Genomic DNA, 16,725 nt, shown 5'->3' with positions numbered 1-16,725 from the left:
GCCTTCACACGTCGGCCCCTGAAGGGACTCCAGCAATACAATGCTGCTAAAACCATCCAATTGTTTAAAGATGCAATGTGGAATACCTGGCCACATGCTGCAGACGTTTTTTTTTTTTTTTAACAAAATGTAATCGATAAAGAATTAAAAAAACATATAAAACATTTGCAGCAGATACAGAAAATATGAAGGTTGTATATCACACTTACACATGAATAAAAAATTAGATTAAAGGACAACATTGCGTTACTAAAACAGACAAAAACATGTGTGTTTGTGCTATAAACAAAGATATGTGCTTGAAATCTGAATCTGAATCTATATATATATATATATATATATATATATATATATATATATACATACACACACAGCTATAAACAAATGTAAAAGTTCCACATATTTGCAATAGCATTTACTTATTGTTTGTTAAACTAAGAGAGTTGGGCATACAGCATCTAGGACGTTGATGCCAGAGTGTGTGTTGTGTTAAGCTGAAGCAACACACGCATGTTGGTTCGGGAAAGAGTGATTTATGTTAAACACGATTAAATTATCATGCAACAAGTCACGTATTAAAGTCACTGCGAGGATGTTTCACTTAACGGTGATTTTGGCGGTCCCTGTGGACACATGCGGTATTGTTTCCGAGCAGCAGAGTCCCTTTTTTATTCATTTGGATATATTAACATTAAACGTAAATACAAAAATGAGGTTTGTCAGACAACAATTAAGTAAAAAAGCCCCTCTAAAAGAAACTCTCATTTTACTGACAGTCCTGGTTCTGCCGTTCCTCCATGTTGTCACTCGACATTTCCCAATCTCACGTGTGTCTCCTTGTGAATGAATTTAGCTCGGTATCGTCCAGAAGACAGGGCTTCCCGGCCGGGCCACATCTACGTCCCATTGACTTTGAGTTGTGCGTACTTTAGCCTGGTTTGTCGTCATGTTTCCTTCCCACGCAGCCTCTGGTTTCACTTCACATCAGTCAAATGAATCCAACGTGTGTTGACTTGCTTTGCTTGCCAGCAGGTCGCCGGCCTCACAGCCTCACAGCCTCACCTGGTGACAAGTCGCTGTGTTCTCATCATCGGGTTTATTTTTTGAGCAAAAGCAAATTTCCTCCTTTGTCATTTGGTGTCCGGCGGTCGCTCTCACACAGTGTCATACCCGACAGTGGAGAATAACACTCGGCCCCCAAAGACAACGCCCGAGGGATGCGAGCTGTCAGCTGTTCCTGCAACTTTTTCTTCCACTTGCAGCCGCTGCCACGGAGCCAAGAAGTTTCCATTTACTAGGGTGATGAAACAGTTTCCCCCTCACGGCGGCTGAGAGCGAGTGATGTGCAGGAAGGTGACCCACGGAGCATCGACACAAACCTGGAAATGGTTATTTTATATATATATATATATATATATATATATATATATATATATATATATATATATATATATGGAATATGGAATATATATATATATGGAAAATACATTGTATAGTTATAAGAATTGAGTCTCATCAGATGTTAAACGACAGTATAGTTCAGATGTTAGTCTCTGATTGGACGAGTTTAAAACCTCTAACAGTAGTATTTAAATCGAAAAACTAATTTCTTCGAGATGAATTAAACATTCTGAGAGAAAACACAACTGTTTTACGTTTTGATGCCCTGCTCACGGTCTTTATTCCTATTCACGACGGGCGATGTGTCATTGTGTGTCTCCTCGTGTGCCCTCAGGTCCTCTGCAGCGTCTTCAAGGTCAAACAAAGACACAAAGAGATGATGCTTCCTTTTTGCTCAAACCAAAGCACTGACATGTTCAGCTGATCTTAAAAAGATAATTCAGAATGAGCGCGCTTGTGCTCGAAAGTTGTTAAAGTTAATCGCCTCCTGTCTTACACATTAATAGCTGTATTCAATTTGTCCATTTTTGTGTTTACATCTTCCTTACCAGTTTGTGACAGTTACCGTTTATATTTGGTGTAGTTTTGTATTTTGTACATCTCCTTCTACCTAAGCTTGCTTTTCTATTAAGTGTTCTCTTCTCTTGGCTCCTTAGTGACTGTTTTATATCCTTTTGTGGTGCGTTTCTTTTGCACTTGTTCTGGATGCTTGAGCTGCTTTGAGTTTCCTTGTAGCTGAGATGTGCAGAGGATGAACTGGCTCTGCCACACTGACTCTGTATTCTCAGCTTTCTGCTGCAGGCTCTGTTAGAGCAGACCTGCACCTGTTGATGAGCGCTGACGGGCTTCTGCTCCTTTCTTTCAGTGGCGATCACATGCTGTCACACAGCTTCACGCCGCTCTCACACTGAGAAAGAAAGACAAAAATGGATCTTTGTTCATATCTGCATCTCCATTTCTGGTGATGGAAATCCTAAAGTGAAGCCTGATTATAGCTGTTAATTCATATTTTGCATGCGCTATTTCAGTTTTACAGACTTCCTGTTCACATATTATTGTCAGCAATAATCAGACGTCAAAACATTCCTTCAGAAAGATTTCCATTGAGTGGAATTATTTTCATGTATTTTTAAGTGGAAGACGTAGAAACATATAAATACATGATAATAAACACGTGAAGTGTCCTTACATCTGCTCACAACTACGTTATAGTGTGTTATAAACCATTCGTTAAGGGTTTAAATGGTAAACACGAGGACAATAAGGGCACAGGTCCGAGGCGTCACCATAGCTGTGACTCTCACCCTGTCAGGATCGGTGTAAACAGCCACCGGAGGATTTCTCACTCTCTGAACTTCACTGGTTGAATTTGACAAACGTCGTTACCTTCTGCCATGAAGATGACTTCATGCAGGTCTCATAGCTACACAAATGAAAAAAAGATCATTTGTAGTTTGTAAAATGCATGCTGGGATCAGGTTGACGAGTCTAACAGCAGCGCGCCATTGATCATTTGACCTCAAAGGGCAATCTTTTCCTCAACTTAACAAAGTAGTTTGGTTGACTGAACCTAGCTTCTGTATCCTGTGGAGATAGAAGATTATTTTGAAAAGACTGTCTGCATGTAACAAGCGGACATTGACACGTGTCTCTGGACTTTAAGAAGGCCACTTTTCGTAAGAGATCATGAGGATACGTTGCTTTATGTGATGACGGTCTTTTCTCTTGTATTCTCTAAATGTAGTCCAAACGACCCCAATGTTTTACAGGAATGTTGTGTCTTATTAGGATCAGTAGCGTATCTTTTTTATATGGATATGTATTCTATGGATATATATATATATATATATATATATATTTATATATATATATATATATATATATATATATATATATATATATGGATGTTGCTCTCATGGTTGTTTTATGACATTTCTTTGAATGTGTGGATGAAGCAACAGATAAAAACAAACTCACTGTGTTGTACGTGTCTGCAAGAGTCCGTGCAATTGACCCCAGATCAGTTTCCTCTGCAGTACAAACCCATCCTTCACGTGCGGAGTAACAAACGCCGGTGGACGCTGGAGCTGGACGGCGGGAGCAGAGCCCAATGGACTCCCTCGGGAGTGAAGTCTCACGCCTTGTCATCGTCTCCTCAGACACCAAGCGGTGCATGTAAGTGATGAGCAGAACTCCACTTCTCTTTTATACTGCCAACACTTGTGTGGCGCGTGGCGACACCGAGCCAAAAAGTGCTTCTTCTGATCGCGGTTGGCAACGTGCAGACAGCCGGACTCTAGCCGTCGTGATAAGAGTCTCACCGTGTGCCGTCAATGGAGCATCGACCTCACGGGCCTTTTGCAATGTGTCTCTTCATATATTTTAATGAATGGGTTACTACGGTACAGATATAAGTATATCGTAAGACATCAGTGCACAGTGTTGAGAAAATATTGTTTGCACTGGTCAATTTGGAGATTTTGCTCCATAATGTTTCTACAAGCTTTTATTTTACAATACATATCTTTAAAAGGACGTTTCTTCCTCGAAATGAGATTTTTCCTCAGACTTTGAGTCAGAAATCTCCACTTCAGAAGCACTTATATAAAATAAACGTTCAATTCTCATTTATATCTATGTTTTTTCCTATCCTATCAAGGTGTTTACAGGGGAGGTTGTCCATATATCATGAATTACTTGATGTATACAACATTTTATACTAAAAATAAAAAGATATCCAAATTCTGTAAAAAAAAAAAAATGAGAGACTATTACTCCAATATTACAAACAAGGATTTTGAACCTGACTACAATGTTCAATGTGTGTACAATGTGTGACGATTAACAAAAATCTAATAAAATATTGTCTCATTTGCATTATCATACATACAATCTGAGAAAAACTAGTAATACAAAAAAGATGTAAGTAATCAGAAGTGGAGGTTTCAAGGTTTACATTTTTACCTGAGGTGTCTCCTCTTAAACAAAGACACATCAGATTAAGTTTATGTAACTGAAAAAAAAATGTTTCTGTGTTTTTGGTGAAGACTAGATTCTTACTGCCCTCTGCTGGCGGATCAGTGGCATCAGAGAGTGAGATGATGTTTATGGTGAGGTCTGACTGTTTACACTACAATACTGTATCCTGTTCTACCTTCCAGTTATAAAGTGTGTCACTCATGTCCACGCTCACATTACTGGTTCCTCTCCATGACAAACATTATGCAACAAACTAGAATAACATAAATCAACAATAAAGTTGTATTTATGATAATTAAATGTAGTACTCAACTTCCAAAGTATCTAAAGTTAAGAATTAACTTCGAACTTCATCTTTTAAGGCAACAAGTCGCTAATTATTAATGTTTATTAATGTTAAAGTTGAATCTGGTAAAGATGTATATATTTTTTATACAATATATCATTGTGTATTAGTTGATTTATATATTGTATTACAATTTAAATCTTCAAAGTGCAGTGACTAAAGCTTTAAAATACAGTATACGCTATGGAAACACACAAGTACCTCAAAATGTAACCTGGTATTGATTCCCTGTGTAATATTGGTTGTGTCATACCACTAAATCATTCATGTGATGTGTGTTTGTTGAGATTGAAATGAAACATGTTGGTGTCCAACGTGAGCGACCTAATGTCTGACATCACACGTACTGATCCAAACGATCGTGTCTCACCACAGAAACAGGAGCTGTGGTTCGGTTCTCCGCCATGAAATCTTATTTGTTTTCTTCTTCCTGTAAACAAACTAAAACGGAGCAAAGAGCCAAATTCAATCCGGCATCAGAAAGAAAGTGCTTTTGAATTCATGTCTCATTTGACAGCTTTTCTATGATTAATGACTCTTTTGGGCTCACGCTGTGTGTGTGTGTGTGTGTGTGTGTGTGTGTGTGTGTATATATATATTTATTTGCATGTGTGATGCAAATATGACGTGAGTCAGATTATTAACATGCAGCAGTGAATATTTAACTTAATGCGCGATACGTAGCTATTTATCATTCTCTTAATATTAACACGCAGCTCTTAGTTGTTGTTTTCTTTTCTCACAAAGTCAAAATCAAAAGGAAGCGGAAGCTCGCTCCATGATTTGGGTCGGAGACGAGAGCGGCTGTGGCCCCGCTCCTGAGTCCTGGCTGCGGTCCTCGAGTCCATGAAAAAAAAAAAGGCCTTTACAGAGCGCCTTCTTCTAAAAAGCGGGGAGTTGGGGGGAGTGGAGGCGGGGCTTGAACATATAAGAGGTCCACATCCAATTTGGCACCACATCCCCAGACAATGTGCTGGATCTTAACCTCCACGTCCATTCAGACCGTCCTCATCCACTTCGGATAATCCCCTCGGACATTTTTTTTGGAAGAGGAACCCTCCTTAGCGATGAGCACAGGCAGGTCAAAGGTCACTTTGTCCTGCCTGTCGGGTGAGGGCAACGTGACCGGGGGCCTGGTCCTGCAGCCCTTCTGGGACTACCTCCACCAGAACCACCACGACCTCCTGAGGAGCCCTCTGTTCCCCGTGGTCCTCTCCGTCAGCACCTACTTCCTCCTGGTCGCTCTTTACACGGCGCTCGACCTGCTGGCGCCCACCTGGCCCGGCATCAACCGCTACCGGCTGCACCCGGACGCCGCCGTCACCTGGCCCAACATCTGGCCCGCCCTGGGTGTCACCGTCTACAATCATCTGCTCTACGTCGTCCCCGCGACGGCGGCCCAGTGGCTGTGGAGGCCGCCCACCCCGCTGCCCTGCGAGGCGCCCACCCTGTGGAGCTTCTTCCTGGGCGTCCTGGGCTGCACGGTGGTGTTTGACTTCCAGTATTACCTGTGGCACCTGCTGCACCACCGGGTGCCGTGGTTGTACCGCACGTTCCACGCCGTGCACCACCAGTACAACCAGCCCTTCAGCCTGGTCACCCAGTACCTGTCCGGCTGGGAGCTGTTCAGCGTGGGCTTCTGGGCCACGGTGGACCCCGTCCTGCTCCGGTGCCACTGCCTCACCACGTGGGGCTTCATGGTCTTCAACATCTACATTTCCACAGAGGACCACTGCGGCTACGACTTCCCGTGGGCCGTGCACAACCTGGTGCCCTTCGGCCTGTGGGGCGGCGCGCCGAAGCACGACGCTCACCACCAGCGGCCCGGCACCAACTTCGCCCCCTTCTTCTCCCACTGGGACTGGCTGGGGGGAACCCACGCTGTGCCGGCTCCTCCGGGAGCCAGACGGGACCGAAGGGAGAAAGGACTAAAGAGCTCGAATTAATCTCTCATTGGCTCCAACACCAGACCAGTTCCTCTCTTTCCCCGGGTGTCTGCCTCTCCTGTCTCTTTTATATCCGATGTATTCTCTCTCTAACAGGACACGTCACAGTTTAGATAGAAGCTGATTACCAGTCTAACATTCGGTAAGTTGATGTTTGCTTCGTACATTCATCTCTTCTTCAGAAAGACTTCTCATTCATGTCGATGTAACGCTCTGGTCAGACTGGAAGAGTTCTCAATAAAACTCCTCGAAAAAGACAATCACTTTCGTGATACATAATCGAACGTAATCATTTTCGTCATGACAGCAGGTGTCTTTCTCCGACACGTCTTACTATGTTGGACTGAAAGAATCAAAAGATTTCTCCTTCATTCATTAGAATGAATTAAAAAATAAAGTAGCTCTGAGATAATGCGTAAATAAAATACACTTCTAATGAAATACTGACCATAAAACTGTTATAGGTTCAATATGGAGGATGATGATTTATATCTGATTTATGTCCGTGTTTTTCCTGTCCTGATTGTTCGTATAGTTGGTCGTTATGTTGTCTAGTTTGAGGTAATGTGTAACTTGTATAAACCTAAAATAAAATGAAAAGAAAGAAATACTGACTTTCATCTTTGGAGAAAAGTGTGTTTTTTCCAATTGCATTTCAACCAGCAAACCACCAGAGGGCGCCCTTTCCTTCCAGCGACGAGGAGAACATAAGGAGCAAACACAGCCGCTTCTAATATATCTATTTTGACAGACTAATCTGTGGCAGGACACAAGATACTCCTTTTGAGCAGTAGAAGATCTACTGATATCACATGGTAGTTCTGAGGTGATCTGCTGTGTGACTCTTCCTGTTTCCATTCTCTCGGTATCAACACCAGCAGCCAGAACTGGTTTGGCTGGTTTCTGGTAAACAAGGGAATTGACAGTTGCAACAGGTCGTGTTTATTTTAGAAACACAGACGCCTCCAGCAGGTCTGTCTGTCTGTCTGTGTTAGTGCTGGGAAGTATGAATGAAATAAACAGACTATCTTCAGCTATTTACTGAAGTTTAAATAACTGAGCGGTTTGTTCTGCAAACCTTTATTCTTAAAAAGCTAAAAAGTATTGTTTCTCGTATGTCATTCTTCATGTCATGTCTGTTTCAATTTACGAGAACCGTGAATCATACATGTTGCAGCACAAAACCACCACGAGTGAACAACTGCAGGAGTAACTCCACTGCCAGTGGATGTTTTTTAAATTAAATATAGTTATCGTGTAAATCTCTGTATCCTGCTCCCCACAAGTTATTCTGTTTCGGTTGACAATAACATTGTATTGGTAGATGCTTCGTACGGTTATGGTTACAGCACTATTTTAAAGAGAAGATTGTCATCATGACACGCTGAAAAAAGCAGCAGCAGGTTAGCGTGTGTGTAGCTTAGCATAAAGAACTCCTACGTAGTAATTCATCATGCATTCTGCTGCAGGGTTAGTGTGCCACACCCTGCGTGAATGATCATGTTAGAAAAACAAAATCAACTTTAACAAATCAACCAACGTTCCTGTGGTTTGAAAGTAGTTCAACAGCTTTGAAATGACTCTTTTCCCCCCTTCTCGGTTTCATGAAAGTGTCACATATATACATAAATAATACATCTTTAAATGTATAAATTCTTCTTTTGTTGGTGTTTTACTGCCAGTTGCAAGTTGCTTTGTTTACACGGCGTACCTGTGTAAAGGGACACGGGGAGTGGCTGCGTGCCCAACATGTGAAAAGAAGGTATTCCACAAAAGGTAAGAGGACACTCACCAACAATCATTCACCTCTGACTCAGCCAGTCATCACACAGCAAGCTATCAGCATTCAGTCTGGGTGCGTGCTGGGGGGGTTACTGCTTGAAACACTTCTTATCTCCAGATAAAGGACTTTGGTTCACAATGCCCCTTTTGTGTTGACACTATATTGTCTTGTTAAATTTAGGAGATGTGAAGCGAGAAGAAGATGTTGGACCGTGTGAGCTTCAAGTCTGGGAAACTTCAGCGTCTGGCTTTTACGTCACAACAATAAAGTGTAATATGTGATTGAACAGTCAAATATTGTTTTAAAAAAAATTTAAATGAACTGGTTTGTTCACTTTTCTGCCTCTTAAAAAAAAAAAAAAAAAAAAACTCACACATTCCATGAATTCCTAACATTTCCACAAGGCGACGAGAATCATTTACGACAATGAGTCACCAGATGTGTGGCAAAAATAAGGTTACGCAATATCAAAAAGGAGTTTCGCAGGAACTGCACCCTGTTTTTTTTTGTGTCATTTATTTAAGAAAGTATGTAACAAGGACAAACTGCTATTTTTACATTTTAACATTTAAGATGACGCGATAAAAACCATGCTTAAAAATACAAAACAGGAATGAAAATGAAGTTGTGGATTTGACCAATTACAGATGTTCATTTGCTTTAAAATGGTCTTCAGTGCAGTGAAAAGTCAAATCACAACTTTGGAGGGGGAAACAAACAGAACTAAAATGTCAGTCTTTAACAGGCCTTCTCTCCACTTACATATATATATATATATATATAACAAAATTAAATATGTATTCATGTTTCAACACTCAACAACAGTACATAATGAAGTTTTCAAATGTGCTCGGCGCTCTCATCTTCACAGTTGGGGAGTTCATCTGAGGTTACCTGTTTATGGCCGATGGGTGTCCATCATTACGGACCGATGTGCCACAAGGTCCAGTGAGATGACGCCGGCGTTCCCTTTCGAGTCTCGTCGTCCCTAACAGGAGCTGCTCTGCGTGTTCCCGCTGTCCGACACGAAGGACTTGCTCCTCTTGGAGTATTTCATGGAGCTGAAGGAGACCCTCATCCTCTCCACCGTGCGGCTGCTCCTGCACAGCAGCGTGTTCTTCACGTGGTTCCTGAAGTCCTCGGACACAAAGTAGTAGATGAACGGGTCCAGGCAGCTGTTGAGGCTCGCCAGGCACAGCGTGGACACGTAGAAGCCGTAGCCGTTGTTCACCACTCCGTCCTTCAGCAGCGAGTAGTGCACCACCAGCATGACGTTGCTGGGGACGAAGCACACGAGGAACGTCACCAGGACGATGGCGATCAACAACACCGCCTTCTGCCGGTTCTTTGCCGCCGCGCTGTCCACCATGCAGTTCCCCAGGGCCCGCAGCAGCAGAACGTAGGCCACGAAGATCACCACGCAGGGGACGAGGAACACCACCAGGCCCATGAAGATGAAGTAGTAGTACGGGAGCTGCACGGACGGGAACGGGTCGAGGGCGTCCCGGATGACGTTGACGTCGTGGCAGGTGGTGACGTTGGGGTCCTTGAGCTTGGCGGTGTGGTCGTACAGGTACAGCGGCGTGCTGGTGAGCCACACGAACGCCCAGATGGCCACGCAGACGCCGACGGCCACCTTGTTGTTCTTCCTCTGCTGGGACAGCGGGTGAGCCACCACCCAGTAGCGCTGCACGCTGAGGCAGGCGATGAAGAGGATGGAGCAGTACATGTTCCCGTAGAAGAAGCTCACCAGCACTTTGCACAGCGGCTCTCCGTAGATCCAGTCGTTGCCGTTGAGATGGTAGGAAATCTTCAGCGGCGTCCAGATGACGAAGAGCAGGTCGGCCAGCGCCAGGTTGGCCATGTAGATGGAGGACGGGTGCTTCTTCTTGGTGCGGAAGAGGAACACCCAGATGGCCATGCCGTTGGCGGGGAGCCCCACGGCGAACACGATGATGTAGACGATGGGGAGGAAGACCGTGGTGAGGTTACTCTTCAGGGCGTCGGATGTCGCCTGGTCCACGACGACCTGGTTGGAGTCTAAAGGGTCCTGGTACCCGATGAACCCCCGTCCTTTACCTGAAACTATAGGACCGCATTAGGACTGAGATGATTCACTTTTAACCAGACAAAATATTAGTCCAGCTTCTCAAAAGTGAGGATTTGCTGCTTTTCATCATTATAAAATCGACTATCTTACAAACAGAGTGTCTTTGTGGTTAGACCCAAACTAAATATTTAAAAATCTGGCATTTTTCATTATTTTCTTTTTAAGCTAAATATGATAAAAGGAGTCTATGATGAAAATAATAATGAATTCCAGGCCTCATAAACAATATTTACCAATAAAAACTATTACTGAAACTCAAGACTAGTGATAATAATAATAATAATACAGCTAAAAGGGATATATAATACAACTAAAAGGGGAAATATATATATATATATATATATATAATGTCCTTGTTTTGTACACGTGTGTATGTATGTATGTATGTATGTATGTATGTATGTATGTATGTAATATATATATATATATATATATACACATACATACATACACACACACACACACACACACACACACAAGACTAATGATAATAATAATACAGCTAAAAGGGATATATAATACAGTTAAAAAGGGGATATATATATATATATATATATATATATATATATATTATTAATATTATTATTATTATTACGCCTACATTTCCCGACACACCGCCCAATGTCAAATAGTCTGTCTCATTAAGACAACAATGTGCTAAAACGTTTGGTTTAATATACTTAAATATTAACAGAGTATGGCTTTATTAAAATACTCTCTCTCGGTATGTAACCGAGCTCGCTCTTCCACACAGAAACAGAGGTACTTCCGGTCTTACTTGCGGCATTGGAGGCAAAGAAGCAGCATAAAATCAAAAGCAGCGACGATAACCGAGTAAAATCCATGTCTTTGTTCTTCGCGCGCTCTCAGCTTTGCTACTTTAATAGTTTCCCTCGAGCAACTTCTTAAATGCGTCCCACAACCGTGAAGGACACACCCCGAGACTACCTGTGCGCGCGCCCTGTACGTCACGACCTCTGACCCGCCCACCTGGGTCACTGCGTCTCCTGGAGGTTTCTGTAGCTCACGAAGAAGAGAACTCCAAATAATAACGACATATACAAGAGTTCATTTTAGTAACTTGAATAATGCTTGTTTTATATTATAATTTTTTTAATACCTTTATTTATTTAATTTTGTTGACACTTCTTTTTTAAGGTCTGTTACAGCGACAGACAGAATGTGATTTGAACTATTTCATAACTTCCTGCAACAGAATTATTTTGGTCCTATAAAAATAATAAAGATAAGGATTTGCTTTATCTAATATAAATACGGCAAACATTACAATCAGTGAGGTAACCTCTCAAACAAAATACTAGATTATATTATAACTAGATTATACTGCCTGCTCTCCTAGATGCCTTTCTCCAGTTATCCTATATAACTTCACTGTTATCATTAATATTTTATTTTCAAGTAACAACATGCTTCATTTCATTTACTTATCCATCATTCTATTTTATTTTACTGTACTTACTCATTTATATGGAAGCCCGTTTCCACACTTATAAAAAAAAGTAGATCCTGTAAATCATAATGATATGAGATGCTAAACATTTTTAATATTTCTGTGGTTTACAAAAAGAAAACATTTTTCCCGGTCTTCCTCACTGTATTATTTATTTTGGGTGGATTCATATTCGTTGTTTTGTTGACTGGAATTGAAGATTATATCTTCAGATTATATCTTCAGTTCAGTTCCATCTTGATCTATATCCATCACAATGTCGTCAAGCACAACTTCAACTGCCTTGTTTTTAATAAAAGTGAACTCTCTCCCTCATTGAGTCTAAACTGCTCTTATAGGATCAGATGAATGATAAAAAAAGAAAAAGCAGTAAATATTCAGAGTGATGTGTTCATATACAGTAGCTTTTACTCCTCTAAGAGTCTGAGACACTTCCTTCAGTAAAAGACCTTTGGAGGCAGGAAACAAGGAAATATTTCAGTATGGAAAGCTATTTTTGAAGTCATGAAAATCAGTTTAATTATGTAAGAAATTTCACTTCAGGGAAACTTATTTGTACAACTCTTGACCCGTTTTGTTGAGCTTCAAATTAAAAACTACAATTGTACATATGATGAAAAATACAGCTTTCTTTGCCAATTTCAATAAATCCAAAATAAATACAGACGTCAGCATTATGTAGATCTAATGCCTGAGACTTCAGGAGGACCGACACGAAACACTAGCATGAGGAATGAAACCTGTGAGGATTGTTTAGAAAATGAGGAAGACACAGCTTGACCTTTCCAACTGCCCGGCAAAGAAAATGTCAATAACCAAACATTTTAACAAAGTTAAAATTAAGACTTTTAAGACCCTTTGAATGCCATTAAATGCAATTTAATAACGGTTCCAAATAATAATGACAGCCAAAGTATGACTAAAACCAGCAGGTAAGTATATGGCCTAGAATTATTCTCCATTACATCTTTTTCAGAAGACAAAAACTCATTGTACAGTCTCTTGCAGCACGAAGATATATTTTATATTTTATGGATGCAAAACATCTCCTGAGAGCCTGCAATTTGATTAAAACAATAACAATAAAATATGTGTGTGTGTGTGTGTGTGTGTGCACCTTTTAAGACATTTCTGTTCTTAAAGAAATGCAAACAACTCTTTCTGAGACTTCTCAAGATCTGCAGGTTGTACAATCACATTTATTGACACTTTAAAATGATTACTTTAAAAAACACATACCAGAGGTAAACACATGTCACGCTTTGCATCATGCATCAAACAACACGCTAAACCTTTTGGCGCGTCAACAAAGAATTGTTCTCAATAAAAATGACAGCTTGGATTTAAAGATCAAGTGCATGTATAAACAAAAAAGAAAACAACGTCGTAAATAAAATCAAATAAAACTGCAGACTATAGCAACGAGCATCAAATATCAGTTTCATTATCAAAAGACAAAAAAAAAATAAAACATTTACAACAGTAACTTAGATAGCTTAAAGCTTCGAGGAAGCCTTTAAAGCAGTGATTTCCTCACAAGAACGGCTGAGGTCACAATAAACAAATCCATAACTGCGGAGAGTTCTTTTTAAAAAGAAGAGTTAGCACTCGGTGCTCTGCGTGTTCCCTGAATTAGACGCGTACGTGTTGCTCTTCTTGGAGTACTTGAGGGCGCTGAAGGAAACCCTCATCCGCTCCACCGTCCTCTCGCTCCTGCAGAGGAACGTGTTCTTCACGTGATCCCGGAATTCCTCCGAGATGAAGTAGTAAACGAACGGGTCCAGGCAGCTGTTGAGGCTCGCCAGGCACAGCGTGGAGATGTAGAAGCCGTACAGGTTGTTGTGCGCCTCGCCCAGGAGGAGGATGTAGTGCACCAGCAGCATGATGTTGCTCGGGGTGAAGCACACCAGAAACATCACCAGCACGGTGACGATCAACACCACGGCCTTCTGCCGCTTCTTGGCGATGGCGGGGTCGCCCATGCTGCTGCGGAGCGCCTTGAGCATGAGCACGTAGGATATGACGCACACGGCGGTGGGGACGACGAAGCCCACCGTCCCCATCGTGAGGAAGTAGCCCGCCGCCATCTTCTTCTGGCTGGGCTTGATGACGTCGTGGCAGGTGCGGATGTTGAGGTTGGTCACGCGGACATCCTGGTCGTACAGGAAGAGCGGGACGGTGACGAGCCAGACCGCCGCCCAGACGGCGACCGAGACTCCGACGGCCACGGCGTTGGCCCTCGGGGAGCGAGACAGCGGGTGGACCACGGCCCAGTAGCGCTGGACGCTAATGCAGGCGATGAAGGCGATGGAGCAGTACATGTTGCCGTAGAAGAACGCCACCAGCACCTTGCACAGCCCGTCCCCGTAGATCCAGTTGTTGCCGTTGAAGTGGTACGAGATCTTCAAGGGGACCCAGATGACGAAGAGCAGGTCGGCCAGCGCCAGGTTGGCCATGTAGATGGAGGACGGGTGCTTCTTCTTGGTGCGGAAGAGGAACACCCAGATGGCGAGGGCGTTGGTGGGAAGACCCACCGCGAACACGATGATGTAGACGATGGGGAGGAAGACGGTGGTGAGGCGGCTGCTCAGGACCTGCTTGGCCACGGAGCTGACCCACACCCCGTCCGAGGTCTCCGTACCGGTGAAGCCTCGCTCTTCTGAGTCAGAATAAGATACGAAAAAAGCAGTGTGAAAAAAAAGTGCAACGGGTTGACAGTGTAAGCAGCAACGTGCGATACATGGACCTCCAATACTGTGAAAATACTCCAGTACTAGGGAAAGTCCTGCATTCAAAACCGCTTTGCTCTTTTTACTTCCAAGTAAGAAAAGTAAAAGTGTAGTGCATTAAAAAGTTAAACATTTACCTCCGAGATGTAGAAAGTACAATAATTCCCTTATAGTAGAGTACAAAGTACAATATTTACCTCTGATATAGTGGAGTACAATGCACAATATGTACCTCTGTGTTGTAGAAAGTACAACATTTACCTCTGATACGTAGAAAGTACAAGAAAGTACAATATTTACCTCTGATATAGTGGAGTACATTGTACAATATGTACCTCTGATGCGTAGAAAGTACAATATTTACCTCTAAGATTCAGTGGAGGAGAAGTATGACGTCAGGTAAAACTCAGGTACAAGTATCTCACATGTGTATAAATACAGTTCTTGAGTACATTCCAGTGTGAGCCCCTGTTCTCTCCTCATAATTAGACCTTTGAGCATCACAACCTCCCAGAATACTTTCGAACTCCTCCGGACTAACCAGTCGAGGCCAACACGTCAAAACAAACACTTTGTGTATATACTCGACGTATTTTAAAGTTTTAAGCCCTCAAACGCACCACAGGTGGAGCCCACGACCCGCCGGCTCTCTTACCGATCTCTGACGCGCAGGTGTGCAGGAAACACAGCAGGAGGACCAGCTGAAGCCATCGCGCCCTCGCGGCCATGATCGTTCACAGGTAGAGAGCAGTGCGCGCGGGCGTGGCTGCGCTGCTTTTAACCGCCGTGCTCGTCTTCACATAGCTGGATTTTGACACCTGGATCACGTGACCACGTGACCTCGGCGCGCAGCCAACCAAAGCGCCTCTCGGACGCGTGACGTCAGGTCCTTCCGCCAGGTGAACTCACCGGTGACATCTATAACCGGTTGTGAGACAACACCAGCTTCATGCCAGTAAACGACTTGTTTTTATTTTGCACTTAAAACAACAACAATGTAAGATTTACTCCAATCTTTTATTTATTAGTGGAGTGTATTTTAAATGCACTTACTGTACTTTTGAGCTGTACTTTACTCGTGTATTTCCATGTCATGCTACTTTCTACTTCTACTCCATCTCTGAGGGAAATATATCACTGTTTACTTCATTTATTTGGCATCTGAAGTTACTTTGTAGATCTAAGTTACTAATAAAAAGAAAACAAATAAAAGAGTATGCATTATTACAGGTTGAGGAGCAACATATATACAAATATATTTATTTTTTACTCCATTTAATCTTTGTTGTAATTTTACTTTTATTTTAATTAAGTGTACTTTATTTAATGTAATTGCTAGTTGCACTAGTACTTCTTTTGCATGTTTATTCTATTATAAATATATATGTTTATTCCATTGTTTTTGTTCTTCTGTATTAATCTTTGATTAAACTGTCACAATAATTCCTTCGGGAATAAAAGAGGTTGATCTTCTTTTATGGTATTCCTACTCTCAGTAATTTAAGTACATTTGTGTGAATACTGTAGTACTTTTACTTGGTTACTTCCAGGACTTGTACTTGCTACATAGTATTTATACACTATTATTGCTTCTTTGACTTACATGAAACACAAGCATCAGACTGATGACGGTAATTTCCTAAAGATATAATTAAAGTTTGACCTACTTCTGTTTTCCACAACTTGTGACCTTATGAAGAAAGCAGAACAGAAGCTGCTGTACGTGAAAATAAGCACACAGGTGTGCATCTGTTCAGTGATGCGATATTAAGAACAATATTTTAGTTTTGGTTATTAGAGGACTCAGTCTTTCTTCAAAGTTTCTGTTTAAGTCATCCGTCGTTCAATAATAAAGAATTCAAATGTGTAAAAAAATAATGATAATACCAAAAAGCAAACGTTTTTCTTTTTACTTAAAACCCAAAATGTAAAAGTTGGGACTCTTTACATTTAATGAAGG

The 16,725-nt window shown here is 41.8% G+C and overlaps 3 protein-coding genes across 3 annotated transcripts; 1 reads left to right on the top strand and 2 right to left on the bottom strand.

Moving 5' to 3' along the window:
* Window positions 1–5,793: 5,793 nt before the first annotated feature.
* Window positions 5,794–6,672, top strand: ch25hl2 (cholesterol 25-hydroxylase like 2; the record flags this gene model as incomplete). Its single annotated transcript, XM_079235014.1, has 1 exon — window positions 5,794–6,672. One exon carries the CDS (start codon window positions 5,794–5,796, stop codon window positions 6,670–6,672), a length of 879 nt encoding a protein of 292 aa, XP_079091140.1.
* Window positions 6,673–8,962: 2,290 nt separating this feature from the next.
* Window positions 8,963–11,430, bottom strand: f2rl1.2 (coagulation factor II (thrombin) receptor-like 1, tandem duplicate 2). The gene is made up of 2 exons (XM_079234821.1): window positions 11,344–11,430; window positions 8,963–10,540 (listed from the first exon to the last, which is right to left on the bottom strand). The coding sequence occupies exons 1-2, from the start codon at window positions 11,408–11,410 to the stop codon at window positions 9,444–9,446; spliced, it is 1,164 nt and encodes a 387-aa protein (XP_079090947.1). The 5' UTR covers window positions 11,411–11,430; the 3' UTR covers window positions 8,963–9,443.
* Window positions 11,431–12,673: 1,243 nt separating this feature from the next.
* On the bottom strand, window positions 12,674–15,493 carry f2rl1.1 (coagulation factor II (thrombin) receptor-like 1, tandem duplicate 1; the record flags this gene model as incomplete). Its single annotated transcript, XM_079235440.1, has 2 exons — window positions 12,674–14,695; window positions 15,421–15,493. 2 exons carry the CDS (start codon window positions 15,491–15,493, stop codon window positions 13,638–13,640), a joined length of 1,131 nt encoding a protein of 376 aa, XP_079091566.1. The 3' UTR covers window positions 12,674–13,637.
* Window positions 15,494–16,725: the final 1,232 nt, after the last annotated feature.

This window comes from Taurulus bubalis (assembly GCF_910589615.1).
Source record: "Taurulus bubalis genome assembly, chromosome: 19".
NCBI lineage: Eukaryota > Metazoa > Chordata > Actinopteri > Perciformes > Cottidae > Taurulus > Taurulus bubalis.
This window is presented reverse-complemented; position numbering and strand designations above follow the sequence as displayed.